This window comes from Elaeis guineensis, chromosome 6 (genome assembly GCF_000442705.2).
Source record: "Elaeis guineensis isolate ETL-2024a chromosome 6, EG11, whole genome shotgun sequence".
Taxonomy (NCBI): Eukaryota; Viridiplantae; Streptophyta; class Magnoliopsida; order Arecales; family Arecaceae; genus Elaeis; species Elaeis guineensis.
In genome coordinates this window covers 8,634,228-8,656,507 of record NC_025998.2, presented here as the reverse complement: position 1 = coordinate 8,656,507, position 22,280 = coordinate 8,634,228, and the positions used below count along the sequence as shown (strand labels likewise).

General features: G+C 34.4%; 2 protein-coding genes across 4 annotated transcripts; one reads left to right on the top strand and one right to left on the bottom strand.

The window, feature by feature from the left end:
• Positions 1-1,372: 1,372 nt before the first annotated feature.
• Positions 1,373-5,581, bottom strand: LOC105047292 (uncharacterized). Of its 3 annotated transcripts, none has more exons than XM_029265195.2 (2): positions 5,245-5,580; positions 1,373-1,767 (listed from the first exon to the last, which is right to left on the bottom strand). In XM_029265195.2, exons 1-2 carry the CDS (start codon positions 5,484-5,486, stop codon positions 1,716-1,718), a joined length of 294 nt encoding a protein of 97 aa, XP_029121028.1. In that variant the 5' UTR covers positions 5,487-5,580; the 3' UTR covers positions 1,373-1,715. The 3 variants fall into 3 exon arrangements, with proteins under 3 accessions (XP_029121028.1, XP_010924457.1, XP_073115154.1); XM_010926155.4 differs by lacking the exon at positions 1,373-1,767 and adding an exon at positions 1,799-1,868; XM_073259053.1 differs by lacking the exon at positions 1,373-1,767 and adding an exon at positions 3,117-4,689 and having other exon boundaries at positions 5,245-5,581.
• A 4,703-nt stretch (positions 5,582-10,284) lies between these two features.
• On the top strand, positions 10,285-20,752 carry LOC105047291 (mitochondrial-processing peptidase subunit alpha). Its single transcript, XM_010926153.3, has 13 exons — positions 10,285-10,491; positions 13,155-13,400; positions 13,493-13,789; positions 13,878-14,045; positions 14,131-14,298; positions 14,412-14,492; positions 14,655-14,721; positions 14,929-15,026; positions 18,340-18,412; positions 18,496-18,566; positions 18,659-18,708; positions 20,152-20,264; positions 20,364-20,752. The coding sequence occupies exons 1-13, from the start codon at positions 10,453-10,455 to the stop codon at positions 20,414-20,416; spliced, it is 1,524 nt and encodes a 507-aa protein (XP_010924455.1). The 5' UTR covers positions 10,285-10,452; the 3' UTR covers positions 20,417-20,752.
• Positions 20,753-22,280: the final 1,528 nt, after the last annotated feature.

The following is a 22,280-nucleotide window of genomic DNA, read 5'->3' as shown; positions in this document are numbered from 1 at the left end:
AGCGTCGCAAGCCATCCATCATAAATAATGTATTTTCCATGGTCCTAATTATAAATATCTTTATGCCTAAAGGCTTATTTGGTTGCTAATTAGGTGTCTGAACTCAGTTCAGCTTGTGAGAATCCACTTTGGACATATAGATGGTCCAAAGTGGAGCTGAAGTAACTTTCCTGACCTAATTTAGAGAGAAAGTGCTCGAAGACTTCAGCCATCTTACACCAAAACAAACAAAAACCAATTGTCATGGCCCCAAATCATTACAAGTCATTAAATAATGACATGTATTTATGCTATTTTACTACTATGGGACAACCTCACAAGATAATAATACATATAAATCTATTTTGTAGTTCGAAATAATGTATTGGATATAGCTTTGTAACATCAATGTCACAATCTGAAAATTCCCCAAATCCTTGCGAGCCATTATATTCTGCAAATTTTCTTCTCCTCTTCTTATTTAACTAGTACTCCATCTGAAAAGAAAAGGAAGGCTATTCCAGCACCGCTTCCTCATGAAGAATGATCGAGCACACGCTATCAAAGCAAAACCATCCAGATAGTCAAGCAACTTAAAGCTTTAGGCATTGTTTTCTCCTTGCTTCTGAGGGTGGTTATGTGCTGATGGTGATTGCACCGATTTGTACTGTGAGTTGCAATTTACTTCATGCATTATTGTGAACTAGGAGAACATGTTCTGTTGTTGATTCTGGTTATAGAAATGTTACAGGCTTAACTCATTTATTGTTGGTGAAATGAAACAGGATCCATTTAACTTATTTTTGCATATTATTTGAAGCATGGTGCCATCTCACTACAAAGGAATTGGAGATGAGATGAGTTCGAGACCAAACTTTGATTTCATCGACAGAGATGATGATTACATGGACCTTTTCAATCAGGCAATTGTCTGTCGCTAAGCAACCCAGGTTCTTCTTTTTGTGGGGAACTAAGCCAGCTTCTTCAATACTCTCCTCCTTAGCCTGCGCCTAGCCGCAACCAAGGAATTTCTCAGGGCCTTTCAAGGAGAAGTGATGACATTCTGGAGTCCAGAGGTTCATTAACACCTGGCCATCACTCGTAAGAAAGTGGGTCAAAAGGACAACTGTTTTTTGCCTTTTGATGTTCTTCCATTTTGTTCAAAAGCACTTCAAGCTCATGCCAAAATATGACAAGCCACAGGCATGGCTGCAGCCGTTGCTTTTGGATTACATCTTATAATCCTAAACGAGAACTTTGCTCACAAAAGAACTGAAATGAAAAACATGCGCAAGGAGAGTTGCTTGACTTGACATGAATATTAACTTCAAGATCTGTTACAGCAATTGAGTCATGAAGACATCTTGGTTATCAAACCCTGACAAGAATCGTATAGTTTGTGCTCAATGTGCTTGGAGTATAGCAGACATATTGTCTTTGTGCATAAGGAATTTGGATTTAGAAATAACCCTGAAGGACTCGAGCTAAACCTGTTATCATTCACATCTGTTCTCTCATAATGATGTACATGACATGACAAATGCAAATTACTTCTAGCAGACATGACAAATACAAATTACTTCTAGCAAACATGACAAATACAAATTACTTCTAGGATCAATTAGTTTGGTCCAAACCAGATGCAATGAGCTAAAGCTCGCACTAATAATTTTTCTTTGTACTAGTTTAGTTTTTTTTTTTATTTAAATGATTATCATGATAAAATAAACCACCAATTACCGCACATTATTGGATCCACTCTTTCTCATGTTTTCAGCCTCTCTTCTTCTGCACAATAGTAGAAGGATATTGAGATGAAAGCGTCAATGGAAGCTTAAAAGAGCCATAAATGGAGAGACTGGAACAGGGTTTCAAAAAGCTGGTCAAAGCTGCATCCATGAAAAAAGTGCAAAAGCAGGCAAGGATTGAAATATTGCACATTGCAAAGAGGAGGGGGCATGGAAAGATAAAGGAATAATAATAAAAAAACCAAGAACATGGGATATATGAAAGTAGAAAATATAATACAGCAAACATTGGTTGACCAATGAAATATATCAAACAGATAGATAATTTCATCCCTCCGGCTTTCATATTGCCACAGGCAACAAATTCATGTCTTGATGTAAGTTCATATGAGGACCACCTCACCTGCATCCTGCAATGCATGCAGACTGTATTGACACACAGCATTACGGTCACAAAGATCTAAAGTCTCCTGTTGCATGAGAAGAAAATCCATTATGACAATTTTAATGTACAACTGACGAGTACTTGCTTTTATTTGTTAAACATATTTTTTTCCTGTTCATTTTCACCTGTTGCACCACATCTATTATCTTGTCACTGCTTCAATTTATATGCCATTGCAGGTTGGGCTGACAATTTTCAACACGACCCATTGACACGGACACGACCTGATATGCACTTGGGCGGGCTTGGATTTGGAATAAATGGGTTCGGGTCATAAACGGGTCAATCCGTTTATGACACGACAAATTCGTGTCTTAAGTGGGTTGACCCACGTAACCCATTTTGACCCATTTAATTAAATGGGTTAAAACAAGTTAACAAGTTACACGACATGTTTAAATATATTTAAAATGTTTATTTTAAGATTACTTGAGAACAAATGAGAAAAATCAAAATATTATAACCCTAACTTAAAACAAACAACGATGGAATTCAGAGCTGTGAATTAGCATAACAGATAACTAAATTATTTTTATATTATTTTAATTTTTTTGACTAAATTTTATTATTTTAGGAGGGTCATGCACCCGTTTGACCGATCAATACTATTATTAATGACAGATCGTGTCGTGTCAATCCGTGTATATTCATGTCATGTTCGTCTTCCACAGATCAATCCGTTTAATTAAATAGGTCATGTTCGGATTGAGCTAATCTGTGTTATACCTCCAGATCGACACTATCCATTTACGATCCGTGAACACGAATTGCCAGCCCTAATTGCAGGTGAAGTGTAACCCCCAAATAAGTCTTTGATAAGGGAATGGCATTTACTTGGGATGTGGAATGAATGGGGTCAAAGGAAAGCATCATCTACTTTGCATTGCCAATGGCTAAATACATTCTAAATAAGCATTATAAGATTGAATTGTTGAGTTTTTCTGATGATGTTTCAACTAAAATGTTCAAACACAACCTATGAATATATATCCATCAGTTAAACTATTTTTGGCACCTTTTACAACTGAGCAAGTACAGCTTATGCAACAGTTCACAGGTGGACTCAAAACGGCCTTGGTACTATGATGCAAAAGAATGTGACAAAGCTCCTCTGATGCATCACTGGTACAAACACGCACGCAAAAAAAAAAAAAAAAGGGTGGCCTGATGCACCACTGATAGAGTATATGGCATTACAGGAAAGAAAGAGCAGTGTTCATCGACTAAATATCTTGGTCATGATGATATCAGGGAGTATTCATATGTTCTGATTACTGATACCCACATCTGACCAGGGTGACATACAGAGAACGAAGATGCCATATGCCAAATAGGCAGGAATCTATCAAAGGGAAACGTGGAGCACTTGACTGTAAAAGGTGGCATGTCAACTAGATGTTTTAACAGAAAACTAAAACAAAAACAGCTTTCAATTTTATATGCTACCAAGATGAAGATATCCTCATAATACATAACCGAAAACAAAATGCCATCATAAAACCCTTTCGAGGTTTTAGATTTAAAGTTAGCAGTTTCAACTCAGCATAAAACCATGAACTGAGCCCAGCTTATGATATCTAGATTCAATTATGATCTAAACTAGTGCATTGCAAGGTCCGGAGCTTTGTCATCAAGCATGCCACTTAGTTTCATCACTTAGAACGTGTAAGTAGCAACAGTCCTCAGTTGCCTGCACTATGTTCTAGATAAACATTAGTCATCTGCCTTATGCTAGCATTAGCAGCAAATTCGTTTGATCCATGCAGTCCCTTGAATCTAATAGCCAAAATTAACATCTTGAATAAGCAGCCAGCAGAAGAAGAGTTTGCATTCCCGTCAGCTCAACACGTATGAGGGATGCAAACTGCATCCGAAAGAACTTGGCAGTATATATTCACCATCAATAGGAGTCACACACCAAATAACACAGAAACTTCGATTTTAAGGATCAGGGAGACATCAGTGGACCAGTTGCCATTGACAGCATTTGAATCATCTTGTAAATCCTATGTGACAATGGAGCATCGTTCCCTTCTTGAAGCTTAACTTCCTGGAATCAGCATCACAGAAGGTGTTGTGCATAAAAAACCTCTAAAAATCCTCCAAATTACTCAATTCACATCGCATCTCATTTGTCTCAGTATTTACCAATGTCAACTTTGGCCTCACACAGCGTTAGAGAAGAAACACCCAAGAAATTCTTATATATCACAAGGTTTACATTTTGGACTATAATAGCTATTTCAGCTACACACATTCATATCTCTGTCTACCACTTAACGCATTTTTGCACTTGACACAACAGCACCGAACTCATAATAGCCTAAAACACTATTCAGGCTTACCATCTTCCTTATATCCCACACACTTTCTTTAAACCCATGACAGACTCACTGACTGGTTATCAACAGTACTAGCTTAACCTACAGCTATAGCATTTACCAAGGGCGTGTTTAGTTGGCAGAAAGTGGAAGTCCCAAATTAGGATTCTGCCATTCTGGTCCCATGTATTTGGTTCTGCAGAAGAGGGGAGCGAACCAATGAGATCAAGCATTGGCCCTCCTTAAAAATCATATAAAATCAAAGATCATAATGTGAAAGACTAGATATGACCACCTCTTATGTCATAATAAACCAAAAGCCTGCCTTCCCTTGTGGCACTAGGAAATTTCCACTCCTGGTGGACTACAAAATCCTAATAACAGAACCAGTTTATATAAAATCACTCAACATACACCTAGCTCGAGTGGATTCATCACGTAAGATAAAAGTATCCTAAAACGACCATTTCAGAAATAATTCTTTGACATTTGCTCAAATGAGCACCTCCTTCCCCAAGAATCAAAGTCATTATGGACCTAGTTCTGGAGTAGAATAAACAGAGACATAAGAAAGATCCAGAGTTACATAATTTGTGACCTCCCATCCATGCACGGAATTATAAATTTCAAAATTATCGATACGGGTGCATAAAGAGAGAAACGTTACAGTTCTGGTCATACGAACCCTAGTTGGTCATTTATCTGGAAAAAAAAGGGAAAACAAGAGGCCTGGAATTCTACACTTCATTACCTCCCTAAATCTTCATCATCTTGGGAGAGGGAGTTGGTAGTATCGGAAGGCGGCGGCCAACGTTCTTCTTGTTGGCCGGCTTCACGGTCGACGGGGAGGGTTCTGTCCATGGCCTCCTGAGCCCGGTCGACGAAGGGCTTGAAGCCCACCTGGAAAGAGAGGTAGCCGAACGCTATGGCCCCCACCACCACCAGCCCGGACCTCATCGCGTTCTGCCGCGCTCGGCTTGCCCCTTTCTCCATCTCTCCTATCTCTCCCCCCGAACCCTCCCTCTCTACGGCGCTGCGATGCAAGGAACTAGCAAGCGAGAGAGGCGTCGAGTAAATTAACCGGATCGCGTTTCCCCGGGCTTCTCAACCGGTCGAGATGGTTTTTTTTTTTCTTTTCTTTTTTTAAAGCAAACCGCTCGAATTAAGGAGATGATTAACGACAGAGGAAAAGACGAAAATGGTTGGGCTGGGGTAATGTTGGTAAATCATTATGGACTGATCTTTTATAGTCTGGATTTTAAGATCGACCCTATTTGACTAAGTTTTGAGAAATCAAAAAATATTTTCTAACTCTTAAATAATAATTAATAAAAAATTAAAAAATTATTTTAATTTTATCAGAAAAATTTAACTTGAAAAAAACTGTATTTTGAAACTTTCTCAAAAAATACTATCTTACTAATATCGAAAAGTTGTTTTGATTTAAATGATATTTTTTAATGATCGAAATATCTAATAACAAATTTTTTAATTATATTTTATTATATCATATTATATTATTATACTATAAATATAATATAATAATAAATTAATATTATGATATATTATAAATATATAATATATTATATTATAATATTATTATAGTATTAAAATATAATTTGATATAATAATATTTATAAATAATATAATATTATTATATTATAATAATATAATATAATCTGTTATATTATAATTTATTATTATATTAGATTATAATCCATTATATTATATTACATTATATATTACATCATAATTATAATAATATTATATAATAAAATAATATTTTAAAATATAATAATATTTATTTTATAGATATATAATATAATATAATATTATTATATTAATATAATATAATAATATTTTAATAATGATATAATATAATTATATTATAATAATCTATTATTATATTATATTATAACTTATATTATATTATAAATTATTTATAATTATAATATTATTATTATATGATAATAATATTATATTATATTATATTATTTAAATATATACTAATATATTATATTATATTATTCTCCACTATACAATACTATACAATATTTTTTGTTATCATTTTATCATATCAAAAATATTTTTTTATTTTAGTTACCAACATATATTAATATTCTAAATACTTTATAAATGTAGTTACCAAACAATAAATATCTTTTTATAAAAATTCTACTTACAAAAGTTCTTGAAAGCTCTATTTCTAAAAACTCTACCAACAACAGCAATCCCAAATAAAATTTTAGCCTTAGATTAGTTTTTCCTCGTTCTCGATCTCTAAAAAAATAAATAAAATTAAAAATTAAAAATATATTTTATGGGGGCAAAAATGCCTGCTAATTATGTTAGTCCTGGGAGACAACTTTCTATGGCATTACTCGATCCAATAAAGTACCCAAATTCCATGTAGTTCACTTTATGGCCAGTAAATGAGATAGCTCTATCCCATAGCATTACACTTGCTGAGTCAATTACTCAAAAAATAGAGACTTGACAAGTCAATAAATTTTCCTAGCATAAGATCAATTTTTTGCAATTAAAAATCAAACTCTCATCGCTCCCTGCAAGCAAATGGTTGTGTTTATTCTTGCATTAATCATTATTATAGTATTAAATTTTACAATGATCTTTACTTTAAAGCTTAAAGGATATTCATCATCCAATATAGCATATTTTAAAAAACCATAATTCCTTGTAGGCACTTGTACTTAACAGGTAACTCAAAAATGATAGTAGAGAGCCGAACATAAACCTCATCCACATGTCTCCTTGGTAGTATTGGTGATATAAATCCTGTGACGATCTAAGATCACTGTATTTAGTAGGTCATGATCTAGTAATTAAATATCCCCATTATCTATGAGTAATACGTTTAGTATTCTATAAAAATCTAAGACCATTGATCATATAATACCAAAACTATCCATAACATACTCCACAAAAATATATTTATCAATAATATAAAATATATTATAAATAAATATATTAATATAATAATAATTAATATATTTTATAAAAATATATTTATTAGTCCTATAAAATTATTGATCTAATAAAAATATATTAATTATTACTATAGAATTAATATTTTATTTATACTTATAATATATTATTTATTAATATGAATATTTGTTTGATAAGAAAAATAAGGCAAATAGAAGCATTACATTAAATATTTTTATTATATAAATATAAAGTACAGTAAAATATATTTACTCTAATTTAAAATTATCATTAAATCATAATATGACAATGATATGATTAATAATATATTATAATATAATATATATTATAAATATAATATATAATATCAATATCGATATAATATATTAATAATATTTTGATATATCAATTTTTTTTACTAGATTGAGAGATATTTTTATCTTTAAATTTTAGTCCAAAATCACTATCTAGGGAGATCTTGAATTTCCCACCTCAAGGATGATAGCTCGTTATTGAATTGAGTGGTGATCTAAGATCATCATCACGTAGGATTATCATAGTATAACCAAAAATAATGATCTCATCACATTCACTCATTTCATCTTTAATCTTGGATGAATCACCTCATATCAAATGTCCTCCTCATATACGTTGAAATGAATAGTATTGGATAATTGATATTCTTTGATGCATATTGATAACATCTCTCTTATCATGTTAACAAGTTTCAAGAAGATGAATTCCACCATTAGGTTGTGATGGTTTTGGATGCATCTCCAATATCATATTAAGATCTTTATTTTTTACATATATTATATGGATATCATTTAAGAATCATTGTTTGGCCAATATTTTGTTAAATTATGCATCAAAATACTGGATAAATAAGTATATATTTTCAAATTATTAAATATATAAATGTAATTTGTTTTTAATTTTAGAAAAAAATTATTTATCAAAAAATATTAGTTGACTTTTGATAGCACCTTTGATGTAGTGGGCCACCACATTGACTCACCATGATGGCGCACCTTCTTTGAGCCATTGACAATGTTGGTCCCTACTACAAGCTGCCAGCTCATAGCCTCTTTGTTGGTCTGATGCAGTTTTATAGGATTCATTTGATTGGTAAGAATTAGAGATAGGAAGTATGATCCCAGGAAGTAAAAAAAAAATTTTCTTGTTTGGTTAATGTTTTCAAAGAAGAAATTTTGAAAAAAAAAAAATTTCATGAAATATAATTTTTATATTTCATGAAAAAAAAAATTATGGAGAAGATGGATTTTTAAAATTCTCGTGGAATAAGAATTGGAGGCTTTTTTTTTCTCCAAAAATATGCTTTTAATGCTATCCTTTTATAGTATCTCAATATTATATTAATATTTATATTAATATAATATATAATAATTTATCATTAATATTAATATTTAAATATTGATATCATATTAATATAATATTTTTTATTTTTTGATATGATATTTATGTTAATATTTATATTATATTAATATTTATATAATATTTGGGGCAAAAAGATATGGCCTTATGACTATTAAGGATCTAATAGATATTTTATATAATTTTTCTTCAAAAAATAGATGCTATGCTAAATTTATTTTGTCAGATATCATATTCTCAGAAATAATCTTTCATGGAAGAAAAATCCTTCTTGTAAACTATTGGGACAATTCAACCAACCCCCGACTCAGACTCTACATCGGTCTTATGAACATAGTACGCCGACTCACAATTAGTTGACCGACCGACGGTTGGCTATTCTCAACTATCAACGAACAATCACAATGATTTAGTTAATATCTGACTGACCATCAGCATATCAGAGTTACCGACCGATGCTCATTCGGATCTACCGACATATAGTCGGTTTATCTTCGCATGATCATATAAGACTGGAATGTGCAGAACTTACATATTTAACCGTTATAAACGGTTATCAACTATGTGTCACGTCATTAGTCGTGCTTATAAAGAGAAAAAAATTATTTTCACATGAGATATCTTTTAAAGGACAAAATCGTGAGGCTCATGGACCAAAACGGACAAATACCTCATGTGACGGGTCGAGGTCTCGTCCGCAACAAACTCTATGATTATGGTCCGATAATTTAGTGCTATAAAAAGTGGGATCATGTGCTCGACGGTTATATCTGAATCATCTATAAAAGGGAGGTAAATAAATAGTATTGGTAAGATACTTTCGGACTGAGATTATGTCATTTTAAAAATTTTTATCTGCTGTTCATCATTTTTCACTGACTTAAGCATTGAAAGATTTTTGTCGGATATAATTTCAGTCAATAATTTTTTTTTTGCAGATATTCTACTTCAACGATGGACGCAACGGAGGTTGGCCGCAACATGAACCATGAGTGCATGGTTGTTGAAATATAGTGTCCAATGGATACACCGTGACGTGGTTCTATAAATTATAAATTTGTAATTGACAATCTATGTATTAGTAAATTTTATATATTTTCCGTCCACGCAGTAACACTGCTTTCTTTGTTATACACGGAGGGATATAGAGATAAATTACAGGTAAGTCGTATTTCGAAGCATATTGGACGGCTCTGATTACCCTTTTTTTTTTTTTTTTTTTTTTTGTGAAACTCTGTTAACGTATTCTTGATAATTGATCCACTGAAAATTTTGTTGCAGATGGGGGGATGCCGAGACAAATTGAAGATAACTGGTATTTGGAAGCGTATTGGATGGCTCTGATTACATGTTCTCCATACTTGATCCGCAAGGACCGCAATCAGACAATCAGGGAAAGCGCTGTACATGTGCGACGTCCAAGAGTAGACTGCTTGCTAAAATACGCGGACGAGGGCATCTCCCCTTGCGCCGTTGCGCGTGGTGGGCAGTGGGAGCCGTCTGTTTCGCGAGGCTATAAATATTCCTCTCCGTGGTCCGGCGGCTCCACTCTCGTCCTGGTTTTTTGGGAGGCGAACCCCCTTTGTCTTCTCCAATCAAGGGTGTGGTTCCTCCGATCATGTACAGAGCTTTGGGCTCCCACCTCAGGGCTCTCAAGGTTGGTCCTCGCACAACCCTAACCTCTGTTTGTTCATTTCTCGCATATTTGGCTTTAGTTGACGGCATTGATCTACTGTGGTTGTCGATTTCGTCAGACGTTCGAAAATTGTGATCTAGATTTCCTTGGATCTCAACAGCGTCGGTTTCATATTAGAAATTTGGGTTTTTTTTTTTTTAAAAAGACTCTATGCTGTTGTTTAGATTAACGATGAGGAATGAACGAAACGTTATGGTTTCTTTGATAGTTTGATCTCGTTTGTATAGTGTTCTTTGTTTGTCCGTTTCGGCGTGCTGTCGTGAGACAAGAAGACAAAACTGACTCAAATTTTTGGTTTTCCATTTGGTTTCTGCCACAATATGTATTTGTGAAGAATATTTCAGCTAGCCATCTTTTACCGTCGGTATTTTTGTTTCTGCTGCTACAAGATAAATAAGCATACGGAGAAAAACGTCGAGGTGAATATTAAAAAATTGCAGTTTCAGGTCGTGGATAACTAACTTTTCCGGATTGAAGATCAATAATTGATGCATGTCTATCAGATTTCGGTGAAGTAAATGTTTTTTTTTCAAGTAACTCACTGGCCATATATATGATGAAAATTTTGTGCAAAACCCTGTGCATTTGAAAGTGGTATGCCTTAGATGTCACCAGTGTTGTTCTCATGCAAGAAGGTAGAGAGTTATCTTGAGTTTATGAGAACTAGAATATACTTGGTGAGATAAGGATAACCTTTTTGTGAGGCGTAGCTCATTTTTGCGATCCATGGAAGATGTAAAGAGCATGTTTTAGGGAATATAATTTATCAATTTTTCTTAGACAAAAGATGTTAGCATTTTTTAACACTGCATTGTAATGTGGTTACTGTGCATCAGCAAAAGCTTGGGAGTCACATAAGTGGATGAAAGATTTTGATGGAAAGAAGGGAAACCCTGAAGACTTAGAAGTAGTAGAATAAATCTGTTGGGAAAGCAATATTCGCTGCAGTTACCTGCAATAAGAATTAATTGTTGATATAATTGACCCAAAAGAAATGAGATCTAAAGTGCTGGTGATATTGATAGTCATAAACACCATTTTGAAATTGATATTATCTGAATTTGTTGGCAATTCACCATGGATCATCGCTTGAATATCTGTTGGTTTCATTGTTGCTGTAAAAGTAAAAAAAAGAAATTTGACGTGTATTTGAGGTTCTAGCTTTGAAGGAAGGTTTAATAACTGTGAATGTTGACTTACATGGCGAGCATCTTAAGTTTGGTAAAATGAAGTGAGGATTTTACATATGGCTCAAAAACAAATTTTAAAGAAGCAGAAGCAGCAAAGTCACTGCACAGTGTATTTGTGGTATGCAGGCACATATACAGCCACATATGTGATGTAGCCTTGTCGTGATTTACAGGCTACACAATACAGCAAGCTTGATTCAGATCAGATCTGATCTGTCCATAGCACCAATCTGCTTTACAACTGATAAGTAGCCTGCTGTTAAGAGAGAACAGTGAAAAACTCCTGTGTTTTATCACAACGGTCAAGAATGTAGCTGAAATATTGAAATAGAGAGAGATAAGTGAAGACAGAGTAGTGGAATAAGTGAATAAGTCAGGAAAACGCAGGAATAGAGAATATGCAGTAGAATTAAGAGAAGATTAAGAGGAATAAGGGAAGGTACAGAAGTGACAAAACATATAGTACTTATGTTTTGCGGGCACATATATGATATGGAGTCATATATATTGCCACCCAGGCATATGTTGCATGCTCATGCAGCCCAGCACATTGAGGGACCACATGTGGCCAGGTTTTGCCTCTGCAAATGTGGCTGCATAAACCGGCATTTCAAACAATGCCCAAAAGTGCTGATCCAATCTGATTCATAAGAATAACAGGTTAAGGTTTATGTTTCTCAGCCGTAATGCATTAAAGATGTTACATTAGATACATTATCTGTAATAAATATTTCCAGTACAAAATTCCTACTTTATATGTACAATGTATTACCTGATTGTTTAGTATATACACATACACACATACATGTGTATGTAAGCACATACATGCCTACATGCACACATACATTCATGTGTATTTATTATTATTTGAGGGGATCTAGAGAGGATGTTCTGATTTTCATGTTAGTTGAATCATTTATAGCTTTAGAGGAGCATTTTCCTGATTGGGCTTATATTCCTTATGGCTTGACATTTTGCTGCTATTTTAAATTGCTCTCAGAGACACTCAACCATCTAGGAAGCAATATAGATATTGTAGACAATATCTCTCTTTTTTGTGAATTGTTATCAATATGTAATGATCTCTGTGGTCATTTTCATTTCTGCTTGTTACTTAATAAAAAGGTCTGGTTAATGTGGCATATGACATCGTCTTGAGTTACCATTTATCATCAGATATCATGTCTATAAATTGAGTTAAGCTTCCTTAAAGTATATTGAACTTTGGAAGATTTTTGACAAGGCACGGCAAGTAAATCCTTGGTATGCTTAAATAGTTAAATGTTCTAGGTTTTTTCCTAATTACTGTTAGAGCATGCTTCTGAAGACTATTGTGGAAGTGTTTTTGTGGCAGTACTTTAGCCACTTGTTGTACTGATATGTTGGATCTTAAGATAGTACTCAGACATCCTGATATCTCCAATTTGTTCTCAGCGCCATGCAGATGCTACTGGAGGTATTGGTGCTACCACTAGATCTGCAAGTACAAGTGTTGCAAAAAGGTCTTCTGTTGGATTTTTCAGCTGGCTTACTGGGGAGCGGTCTAGTCAACTTCCTCCTCTAGATTCCCTACTTGCAGGTGTTACACTTCCTCCTCCTCTGCCGGATTATGTAGAGCCAGGGAAGACTAAGATCACGACTCTTCCAAATGGTGTCAAAATTGCATCTGAATCATCACCTGTATGTTTTTCATATGTTTTATTTTAGTCAATGGTAGTTTAGCCTATCTCTAGTTTATGAATGCAATAAACTTGCTTGTATTGGATTTTCAGAACCCAGTTGCATCAATAGGACTGTATGTGGATTGTGGTTCTGTATATGAAACACCTATTACTTCTGGGGCCACACACCTCCTGGAGCGGATGGCTTTCAAAAGCACAACAAACAGGAGCCATTTGCGTATTGTCCGTGAAGTAGAAGCAATTGGCGGCAATGTTATGGCATCAGCTTCTCGTGAGCAGATGGGTTATACTTTTGATGCGCTAAAGACATACATGCCTGAGATGGTTGAGGTGCTCATTGATTGTGTCAGGAATGCTGTTTTCCTTGATTGGGAGGTCAATGAACAGGTATTCCATCTACAGTACACCCCTGCCTTTTGTTTGCTGATTTTGATTGTTCATAGGTGTTGACCCAGTCTTGTCTTGTTAACTATAGCTGCAGAAAGTAAAGTCAGAGACAGGAGAAATTTCTAGCAATCCCCAGGGTTTGCTCTTGGAGGCTATTCATTCTGCTGGCTATGCTGGTGCATTGGCAAATCCTCTGATGGCTACTGAATCTGCAGTAAACAGGTTGAATGCTACTATTTTAGAGGACTTTGTTACGGTAAGATCAAGTAACTGTCTCCTATAGCATAAGCTATGGGGATGATTTTCCTCTTTGACATCTTTGTTTATTTTGAGAATCTTAGGAGAATTATACAGCTCCTAGAATAATACTTGCGGCATCAGGTGTGGGTCATGAGGAGTTGGTATCAGTTGCAGAACCACTCTTATCTGACCTTCCAAAGGTGTCTTGCCCTGAAGAGCCAAAATCAGTATATGTTGGAGGAGAGTATCGATGTCAAGCGAGTTCTGCAGTATGTTTTAAGAGTTTCCAACCTGTCTAATAACAACTTTTTATGTATTTTTCACTTTTGGATTATAAGCTTTGCCTCTTTTCTACTGTGCTTATTTTTATTTTTGCAAACAGCAAACACATATTGCTCTTGCTTTTGAAGTTCCTGGTGGCTGGCATCAGGAGAAGGAAGCCATCACATTGACAGTACTTCAGGTCTTCTTGAAGTGATTCATACAGTTTTGAATCAGTTGAATTCTCTATTTTGCTGGTTCATTTATATGTTTTAGGTTTTCGTGAAATATGTTCCAGACACTAGCCCTTATATCTATTATTGTCTGTTGTTAGATATCATATAGACATTCCATGTTGTTGCAGATGCTCATGGGTGGAGGAGGCTCTTTCTCAACTGGAGGTCCTGGGAAAGGAATGTATTCTCGGCTTTGTAAGTTCAAACCCATGCATAAACATGTTTTCTTGCTTGCCTGTAACTTTGCTGTTAGACTTTTGTTCTCCACCTTCGTTTTTCATTTTCTCTAAAGTAATATTACATTGGGTACTCTTGAAGCAGGACAGATGTCAGTGTCATCATTCATCAATATGTTCTGTAATTCGTGTATCTTTTACTGTTATATGGGTGCATTATTTACAGATCTTCGAGTCTTAAACGAGTTCCAACAAATCCAGTCATTCTCTGCTTTCAACAGTGTTTACAATAATACTGGCATTTTTGGAATTCATGCGACCACGGTAAGCCACTCTTTTACCATGTGTATAGAAATGTTATCAATAATTTGTTTTTAATTTAACAGGCTTCTTATTATACTAATTTAATATCTGAATTTCTTGGTCGGTATTGGCTTTTTGGGGTTCATTTGTTCGTCAAGCTTTCTTTCTGTTTTTATGTAGTTTAATGATTCAGCCCTAAGATTGGGGCTGCTCAATGGTGAGACTAGAGGTCCTTTCATTAAGATGATCTCAAGCAAGATTTTTTGTGGTATCATGGCTTTTCTGGGGGCAGTAAACCAAAATTTATGTACCAGACTGCTAGATTGAGGGCTTTATAGATGGTTTGCTTATAATGAAAAGATGATTTACTACTACCATCTATAATTTTTAACAAGCACCAATTTCAAGTTAACATGCAATAATCTCAAACTTGTCTCTCAAATACAAAGTATCATAAGGAGTGCAGATAATGCAAAGGGAAACAATCAAATATGAAATCTGTCATTTGACATTATAACGACGGATTAGATGGGACTCAGCAAGCTACACACTAAGTCAGCAAACATAATAGAATAATACAACAAAAATAAAGGAAAATAGAAAATGTGGGGGTTGGGAAGATAGAGAGGAAGCGGAAGAAGGCGCAGGGCTGCTGTAAAAGAGGAAGAAAGAAGAGTTCCTCATAAGCATATGGTTAACCAGGAGGAAAGGGGAGAGAGGCAGTGTGCCACTTTTTCTTTTCTTCTTTTGTTTTTAGTTTGTCCAGGTTACCTATTCTGGCAGTTGATACAGACTGGTTCATGTTACATGCAGGAGAATTTGGTTGTGTCAAACACAAACATTTGTTGTCTTTTTCATAAATGTTTTCCACTTCAATATTCAAAGTTCAAATTTTAGGTCTTTGGAAGTTACAAAAATGAATATTATTTTAACAGTTCTGCTCTTTATGTGTTTTTGGTGTTTGGTGATCCCCTTTTGTTCTCATCATGGTGGGATTGAATATTATATCTTATCTCCTACTATATAGAATGGGGACTTTTGAGCTTTTGCTGTCTATTGGATGTTCAGTTGTCTCATGTGAAATCATGTGGAAGAAAAGGCCCAACACGGAGTGTAATATGGTTATTTATAAAAAGAATCTCATGTGGATGAATATCTTTCTTGACAATGACATAATTGAGAAGCGCATGGGAAGCATGAACTCAAGCATGGGAAGAGGAAGAGTCCATCTACGAGTGAGAAAGTCCTAATACTGTGGTTTCTATGTCATGTAATCTCTCTTAAGCATAAACCGATCGAATCTCTCTGTTCCATCAAAAGATCTATTGCTAATCAGATAAAAACAAGAGCTATCCTTACATGGGCCAAATACTAGTTTATAATAGTAGCAGGAGTCTTTTTAAACTTGCTAGGATTCTGGGTGTTGTTGGTTATTTTAGAGTAGGTTACATAGTAAATCACTAAATTTCTGTCTTTGGATTTTTACGGAATTTTGCTTTTTTGTTCATCTAATCTCTAGAAAGAATAAGTTGGTCTAGGTAGAGAGAGTTGATAATTATGCTTGGAGTTGAGTAGAGTTTGAGGTGGTGTGTTGGGTTTTTTTTCCACATTGTCTTTGCATTTGAGGAGTCTCATGCCGGTCCCCACTTTTCTTCCCTCTGCTCCTCTTTTTCTTCAACTTTCTCATGTAGCCCATTTCATTTTCAAAAGTTGTTCACTTAACCGCCCTTTGTGCAGCAATGTGTGGATCATGGTTACGAAATCATAAAAAGAATCATGGTTAACACACAAGTTGATTTTAAGTAATCCTATTGCGGTAGGATGGCTCCACATGCAACATGCTGAAAACTTACTGAATTAAATGCATCAATGAACCTGAACACTGATTCATTTGACATGTTTTGATATCATTTCTTCTTATATATACCAACTATGTAGTTTAAGTATAGTTGGGAGGTTTATACAGGTCAGCAAATTTTGCTACATATTCTTGCCTAGGTGTTTTCTCCTTCTATTAAGGGTACTTGTGAGGAAGTTTCTTCCCCAGAAAATCATTATGAGTTTCGCAAAGAGAAGTGCTTCCAATTAAGTAAATTTCTATTTGAATATCCAAATGTTTTTGGCTTGCATCCTCCCTTGATTCAGAATAGAGCAAGTTTTTCCTTTTTTCATAGAGTGAGAAAAGTGTAGATAAAGCCACAATTCGTATAGGACTTGTTTGGTTGACGGAAAGCGGAGGGGGGAAGAGGCACTTCCTGAGAAGTGAAGAAAGTGCCTCTTGTTTGGTTAAAGTTTTAAGAGGAGAGAGAGTGAAAAAAGTACTTCCCATGGGAAGTCACTTCTCACATTTCCTGGGAAGTAAAAACCCATGGAGAAGGTGGGTTTTGGCACTTTCCGTGACATGGAAAGAGGTAGTATTTTTTTCTTTCCTAAATATCCTTTTAAGATCCATAATTAAAATTTAGTAAAATATCAATAGATGGTTAGGATGAAATACTGAATAGTAATATAATCTTATATTAATATTATCTTAATATTCATATAATATAATATCAATATTTATTATATTTTAATATTATTTTAATATTTATATTAATATAATATTTTTATTAATATTAATATAATATTTATACTAATATAATATCATATTTATATCTATATTAATAAATTTATTATATTAAAATATTCATATTATGTTAATATAATATTAATATATTAGTATTATATTAATACAATAAATTATTATGGTCTAATGTTATATTATAATATATTAATATTATATTTATATTTATATAAATATAATATTAATATTTATATAAAGTTTATGAGTAAAAATGTATGATTTTATTTCTACTAAGGGTATAATAGGTATTTTACACAGTTTTTTTCAGGAAAATAGGTGTTCATCCAAACATAAGCTACTTTATAATAAGTCATCTTCCCATGGTCAACCAAAGATATCAAAATTCTATTCTCAGAAAGTAACTTCCTGGGAAGTAACTTCCCAGGAAATTACTTCCCGGGAAGAAAAATTTTTTCCACGAACCAAACGAGTCCATAGAGAATTTGAAATTATCTGGAGGAGGGGAAGGGGTGGGTGGGTCTGCGCAGAGGGTGAGAAATTAAAGAACCAGCTGCAAGATGGCCTAGCTACTTACAAACTAAAAACATCCACACAAGGATGGCACCCTAACCATGCAAAAAAAAAAAAAACATATCAGTCATGATATACCCATTTTTTTTGGTACAATGCTATACCAATCTTTATTGTTATGCTGTGCTCCTGCCATTGAATACCTGAAAACCTTTCTAAGAATTGGTTGTTTTACTTCAGGGTTCAGATTTTGTTTCCAAAGCTGTTGATTTGGCAGCAAGGGAACTTCTAGCAGTTGCAACTCCTGGACAAGGTTTTTATTTGCATTTAATCTTGCAGTGAATTTTTGTAATAAACCTGGATCCTTTTTTATCTCTTCTCTTCTTTTTGGCATAGTTGACCAGACACAACTAGATCGCGCCAAACAGTCAACGAAGTCTGCTGTTCTGATGAACCTGGAATCAAGAGTATGTGTTTGTCTATCCTCTCCTGCAAGACTTGTAAAGAATTTGCATTTGTTGCAATTCTCATCTTTTAGACACGTTTCCTTTAATCACAGATGGTAGCATCAGAAGATATTGGGCGACAAATTTTGACATATGGAGAGAGGTGCAATCATTTCCATAACTTCTTAATAAACAAATTCTTCAGTGTTTTTGCATAATGTGACTTTGGTTTATCTTTTGCACATCGTGCATCTTTATGATGTGCATTAGATTGGGGTGGATAAGTTAAGCTGAAGATGTGTGAGTATGTCCACTAATTAAAGATAATAAGTAGTTATAAGGTTTTAGTAGCCCACCTTGGAAGGGATATGGCATGGGATATACCAACAGAATGAATATGCTTGAAAAAACTTACTACTGATAATACACTATTATTTTTTTGGTCCAGTTTCAATATTCTGACCAAATGTTATGTTTCCATGTCTGATTACATCATTTATTTAAAAATATGATTCAAAATTTAAAAAAGAAAAAGAAAAAATAGAGTGTCAGAAAAGGAAAATATGGAATTTTGATAAGAAAAATATAGTGTTTGAGCTAACTTGAGCAATTATTTTGTACTTTTAGTGGCATAGCCTATACTCATCTACAACCACCACTATTGGAAAAGTCACAATGCTAGGATATATTTCTAGAAATGTTATCATGTAAATCTATTTTTCTCATTTTGCTTCGTGAAACATATAATAAGTTGCCAGGGAATGTAACCTCAAGTGCTATGACTTTCTGTTTATTTATATTTGGACACATGATGTGGTGCCCAAGGATGAAAATTGAGCATATCCATTTTATGGGAGTAAACATTTAAGTGGATAAATTTTGATGCCATAATGAGACAATCCAGACATGGCCCATTTTGTCTTCTGTTGACGTTAAATTCTCTGCCCTACCTGGAATATGCCCAGAGTTTGATTTATTAATAACCAACCAAGATCCGTCTTGGGTTATATTTATCCATGCTATTTAGAAACTTACCAAGATGTAAACCAGGACCTGCTTTTCAGTAATTGGACAAGACCTCACAAAACTTCTGGTCTGGTACAATGCTGTGCACAAACCTTGATCTTGTATAAGATCTGGAGTAATTTAAATTTGCCATGACCTGATCTATTTGGGAACCCTGCAGAGTTTGGAGCTCTCTGCCTACTTGAATCTATTTTCCGGTCTTGATTAAATTAAATTTAATCATCTGTGTATGCTCAATTCACCCTTTTTACTTGGAGCATCTATTAGACAGTTTGCAGCACGTGCTTTGAGTGATTGTTTGCATAATGCATCTAAAATTTGGAATAAAACTTTAACTGCAGTATGTTAAACATTTGTTTGTATACTTTGCACAGCAATGTCTTAATGATTTGCTGTAAGTCTCCACGTTCTTCTAGCACCTAGTCTTAGCAGGAGATGCAGTAGCTTTAAATTTACTTCGGTACACACAACTACTACATAAAATTACTGATTTTTCTTTGAGACAAGCACTCAAACAATTGCAACCAATATAGCCTTTTCAACGATTTAATGCATCTTCCTTTTGCATTTGACCTTCCAGGAAACCAATTGATCATTTTCTGAAAGCTGTTGATGAAGTTACACTGGAAGATATAACTTCGATTTCTCAGAAGATCATTTCTTCACCATTGACAATGGCATCTTGGGGAGATGGTATGTTCTGACTAACTTTTGGTAAAAATTATTAAAAATGATTCATGGAAATAGTAATCCTTCCGGTTCTCATAATTACCTGCTATATCTTTCTTGCAGTTATCAACGTCCCCAGTTATGAATCTGTCAGCCGGAAGTTTCTCTCCAAGTGAATGTTTGTGCACCTGAAAATTCAAGCCTTTTCCACAATTTTTGTGCATGCAGATACAGGGTTCCCTTTGCTTGGACTTAGCTGTATAGAATAAAATTTTTAATTGCCCCTCTGGAAAATTTCATGTGGATCAATAACTTTGTTTATTGTTGCAATCGAGACCCTCAGTTTCTTCACCTAAGGAAACCAGGTTCTGGACAAGGTGCAGTGTATTTCTCATACTTCGCTGAATTTTGTAACTTATATCAAATACTTGGTCATGCTGCCAAAAGTGAATTTCTTATGCGTGGCTATCATCAAGGATATTTCTTATGAAGGCCAATTATTGTTCTTGAAATGGCTTCTGCTGCATTCTTCACTTGGAATTTTTTTTAAAAAAAAAATCATAGTACTGGCTCATTTTAGAACTCTGACTTGCTATTATTTATGTTTTTATTTCTTGGTGGATGATCAGTTGGGCCCATGGCTATAACAGAAAAGAAAACTATGATAATGACAGCTAGCAGATCTTTTCAGGGGTCCCGCTGACGATTTCACCATGTTCTCTGATACAAGGTGTTGGTTTTTCTTTTCAGCCAGTACCAACAAAGGATCTCACTGCCACCGGCTGCTTATTTGCTCTGGTAGTTAAGGAATTGAATTGGTCTCCAGAAGTCTTACTGGTTTGAAACTGATGCCGGTTTCAAATTGGTATTCAGAAATTGCTAGCCCCTCTATGCAATCTGAATTTAGCAGAATTTGATCAGCACTTCGAGTCACTCTTGGAAAAGCATGTTCAATATAATGATAGGCCAAGACAGGTTACTTTTATCCTCAGAGTCGAGTTCAAATTTGAATCCAACTTTTTCAGAAAAGCAGCTTTTTTTTTGAAAAAAAGAAGAGAAGATTCTTTTCAGTCTTCATCCTTATATCTTGATTAATATATTGATCTAAATTGAATAATGTAAATGGATTACGAATGTGAATCTCGAAAAACTTTATTAATATATCAATTTTTATGAAATATCCATTTGTTATTCTCAAAAAGTTGTTCAATCCAAATATTCAGATGAGGTTGTAGTCGAAAGTGTTGAGTAGGTGTGTTGAATAGCCTTCTACCAAGAAAAAGGTTTTTCAGGCCCATCCCATCAATCACACTAATTCCCAGCCAGAGTTTTATGCGACGTGGCAGGAGGACATTTTGTCTGCATAACATGGGCACTGATAGTCCTACCTTCAGGGATAGAAATAGGTCAGACGGTCTGTCAGGACCTACATCGATCATCTGATCTATTTATCTAAATAAATCAGATATAAATTTTTAAAAAGATCTGTTTAAATAAATAGGTCAGACCTAAAATTTTAAAATCTGGTTTGAAAGCCTGCAGATTGACATGTATAAATTATATATAATATATATATATATATATAATTTAATAAAAATTATTATTTTATTAATATATATAATTAATTAATTATTGATTTTATCCATCAATATCCAATTATTTTAGTCCTTTCGAGAATCAAGAAGATGGAAGAACTTTTTAAATAGACTTTCAGACTAGATCAAACTTTTTTATTTTGCAAAACAGACCAGGTCGAGCCTCATTTTAAGCCCGAACCAGTCCAACAGACCAGGCTCAGACTAGTATTTTACAATACAGACCTGACTTGTTTAAACCAAAGCCTGATCTGACCTGGTCTATTTCTACCCCTACCTATCCTCCTACGTATAGTCGTTAGCAGAAACTAATATCCCTGGGTCAACTTTCATCGGAGCTGGCTAGGCAGGCCTAACATGCCTAGAGATGGATAATTTGGGCTTAGGCCATATTCAATTGGGTCATGTTTGTCAAGCTTAAGACTAGCCCAATCCAACGACAACC

Excerpts from the sequence above, each read along its gene's own strand:
- LOC105047292 (XM_073259053.1), bottom strand. The coding sequence starts at position 5,486 with ATGGAGAAAGGGGCAAGCCGAGCGCGGCAGAACGCGATGAGGTCCGGG. Across the intron at positions 4,690-5,244 it reads GATGATGAAGATTTAGGGAG|AACCAAATACATGGGACCAG; the intron begins GTAATGAAGTGT and ends CCTCTTCTGCAG.
- LOC105047291 (XM_010926153.3), top strand. The coding sequence starts at position 10,453 with ATGTACAGAGCTTTGGGCTCCCACCTCAGGGCTCTCAAG. Across the intron at positions 14,299-14,411 it reads GATGTCAAGCGAGTTCTGCA|CAAACACATATTGCTCTTGC; the intron begins GTATGTTTTAAG and ends TTTTGCAAACAG. Across the intron at positions 18,709-20,151 it reads ATTTTGACATATGGAGAGAG|GAAACCAATTGATCATTTTC; the intron begins GTGCAATCATTT and ends TTGACCTTCCAG.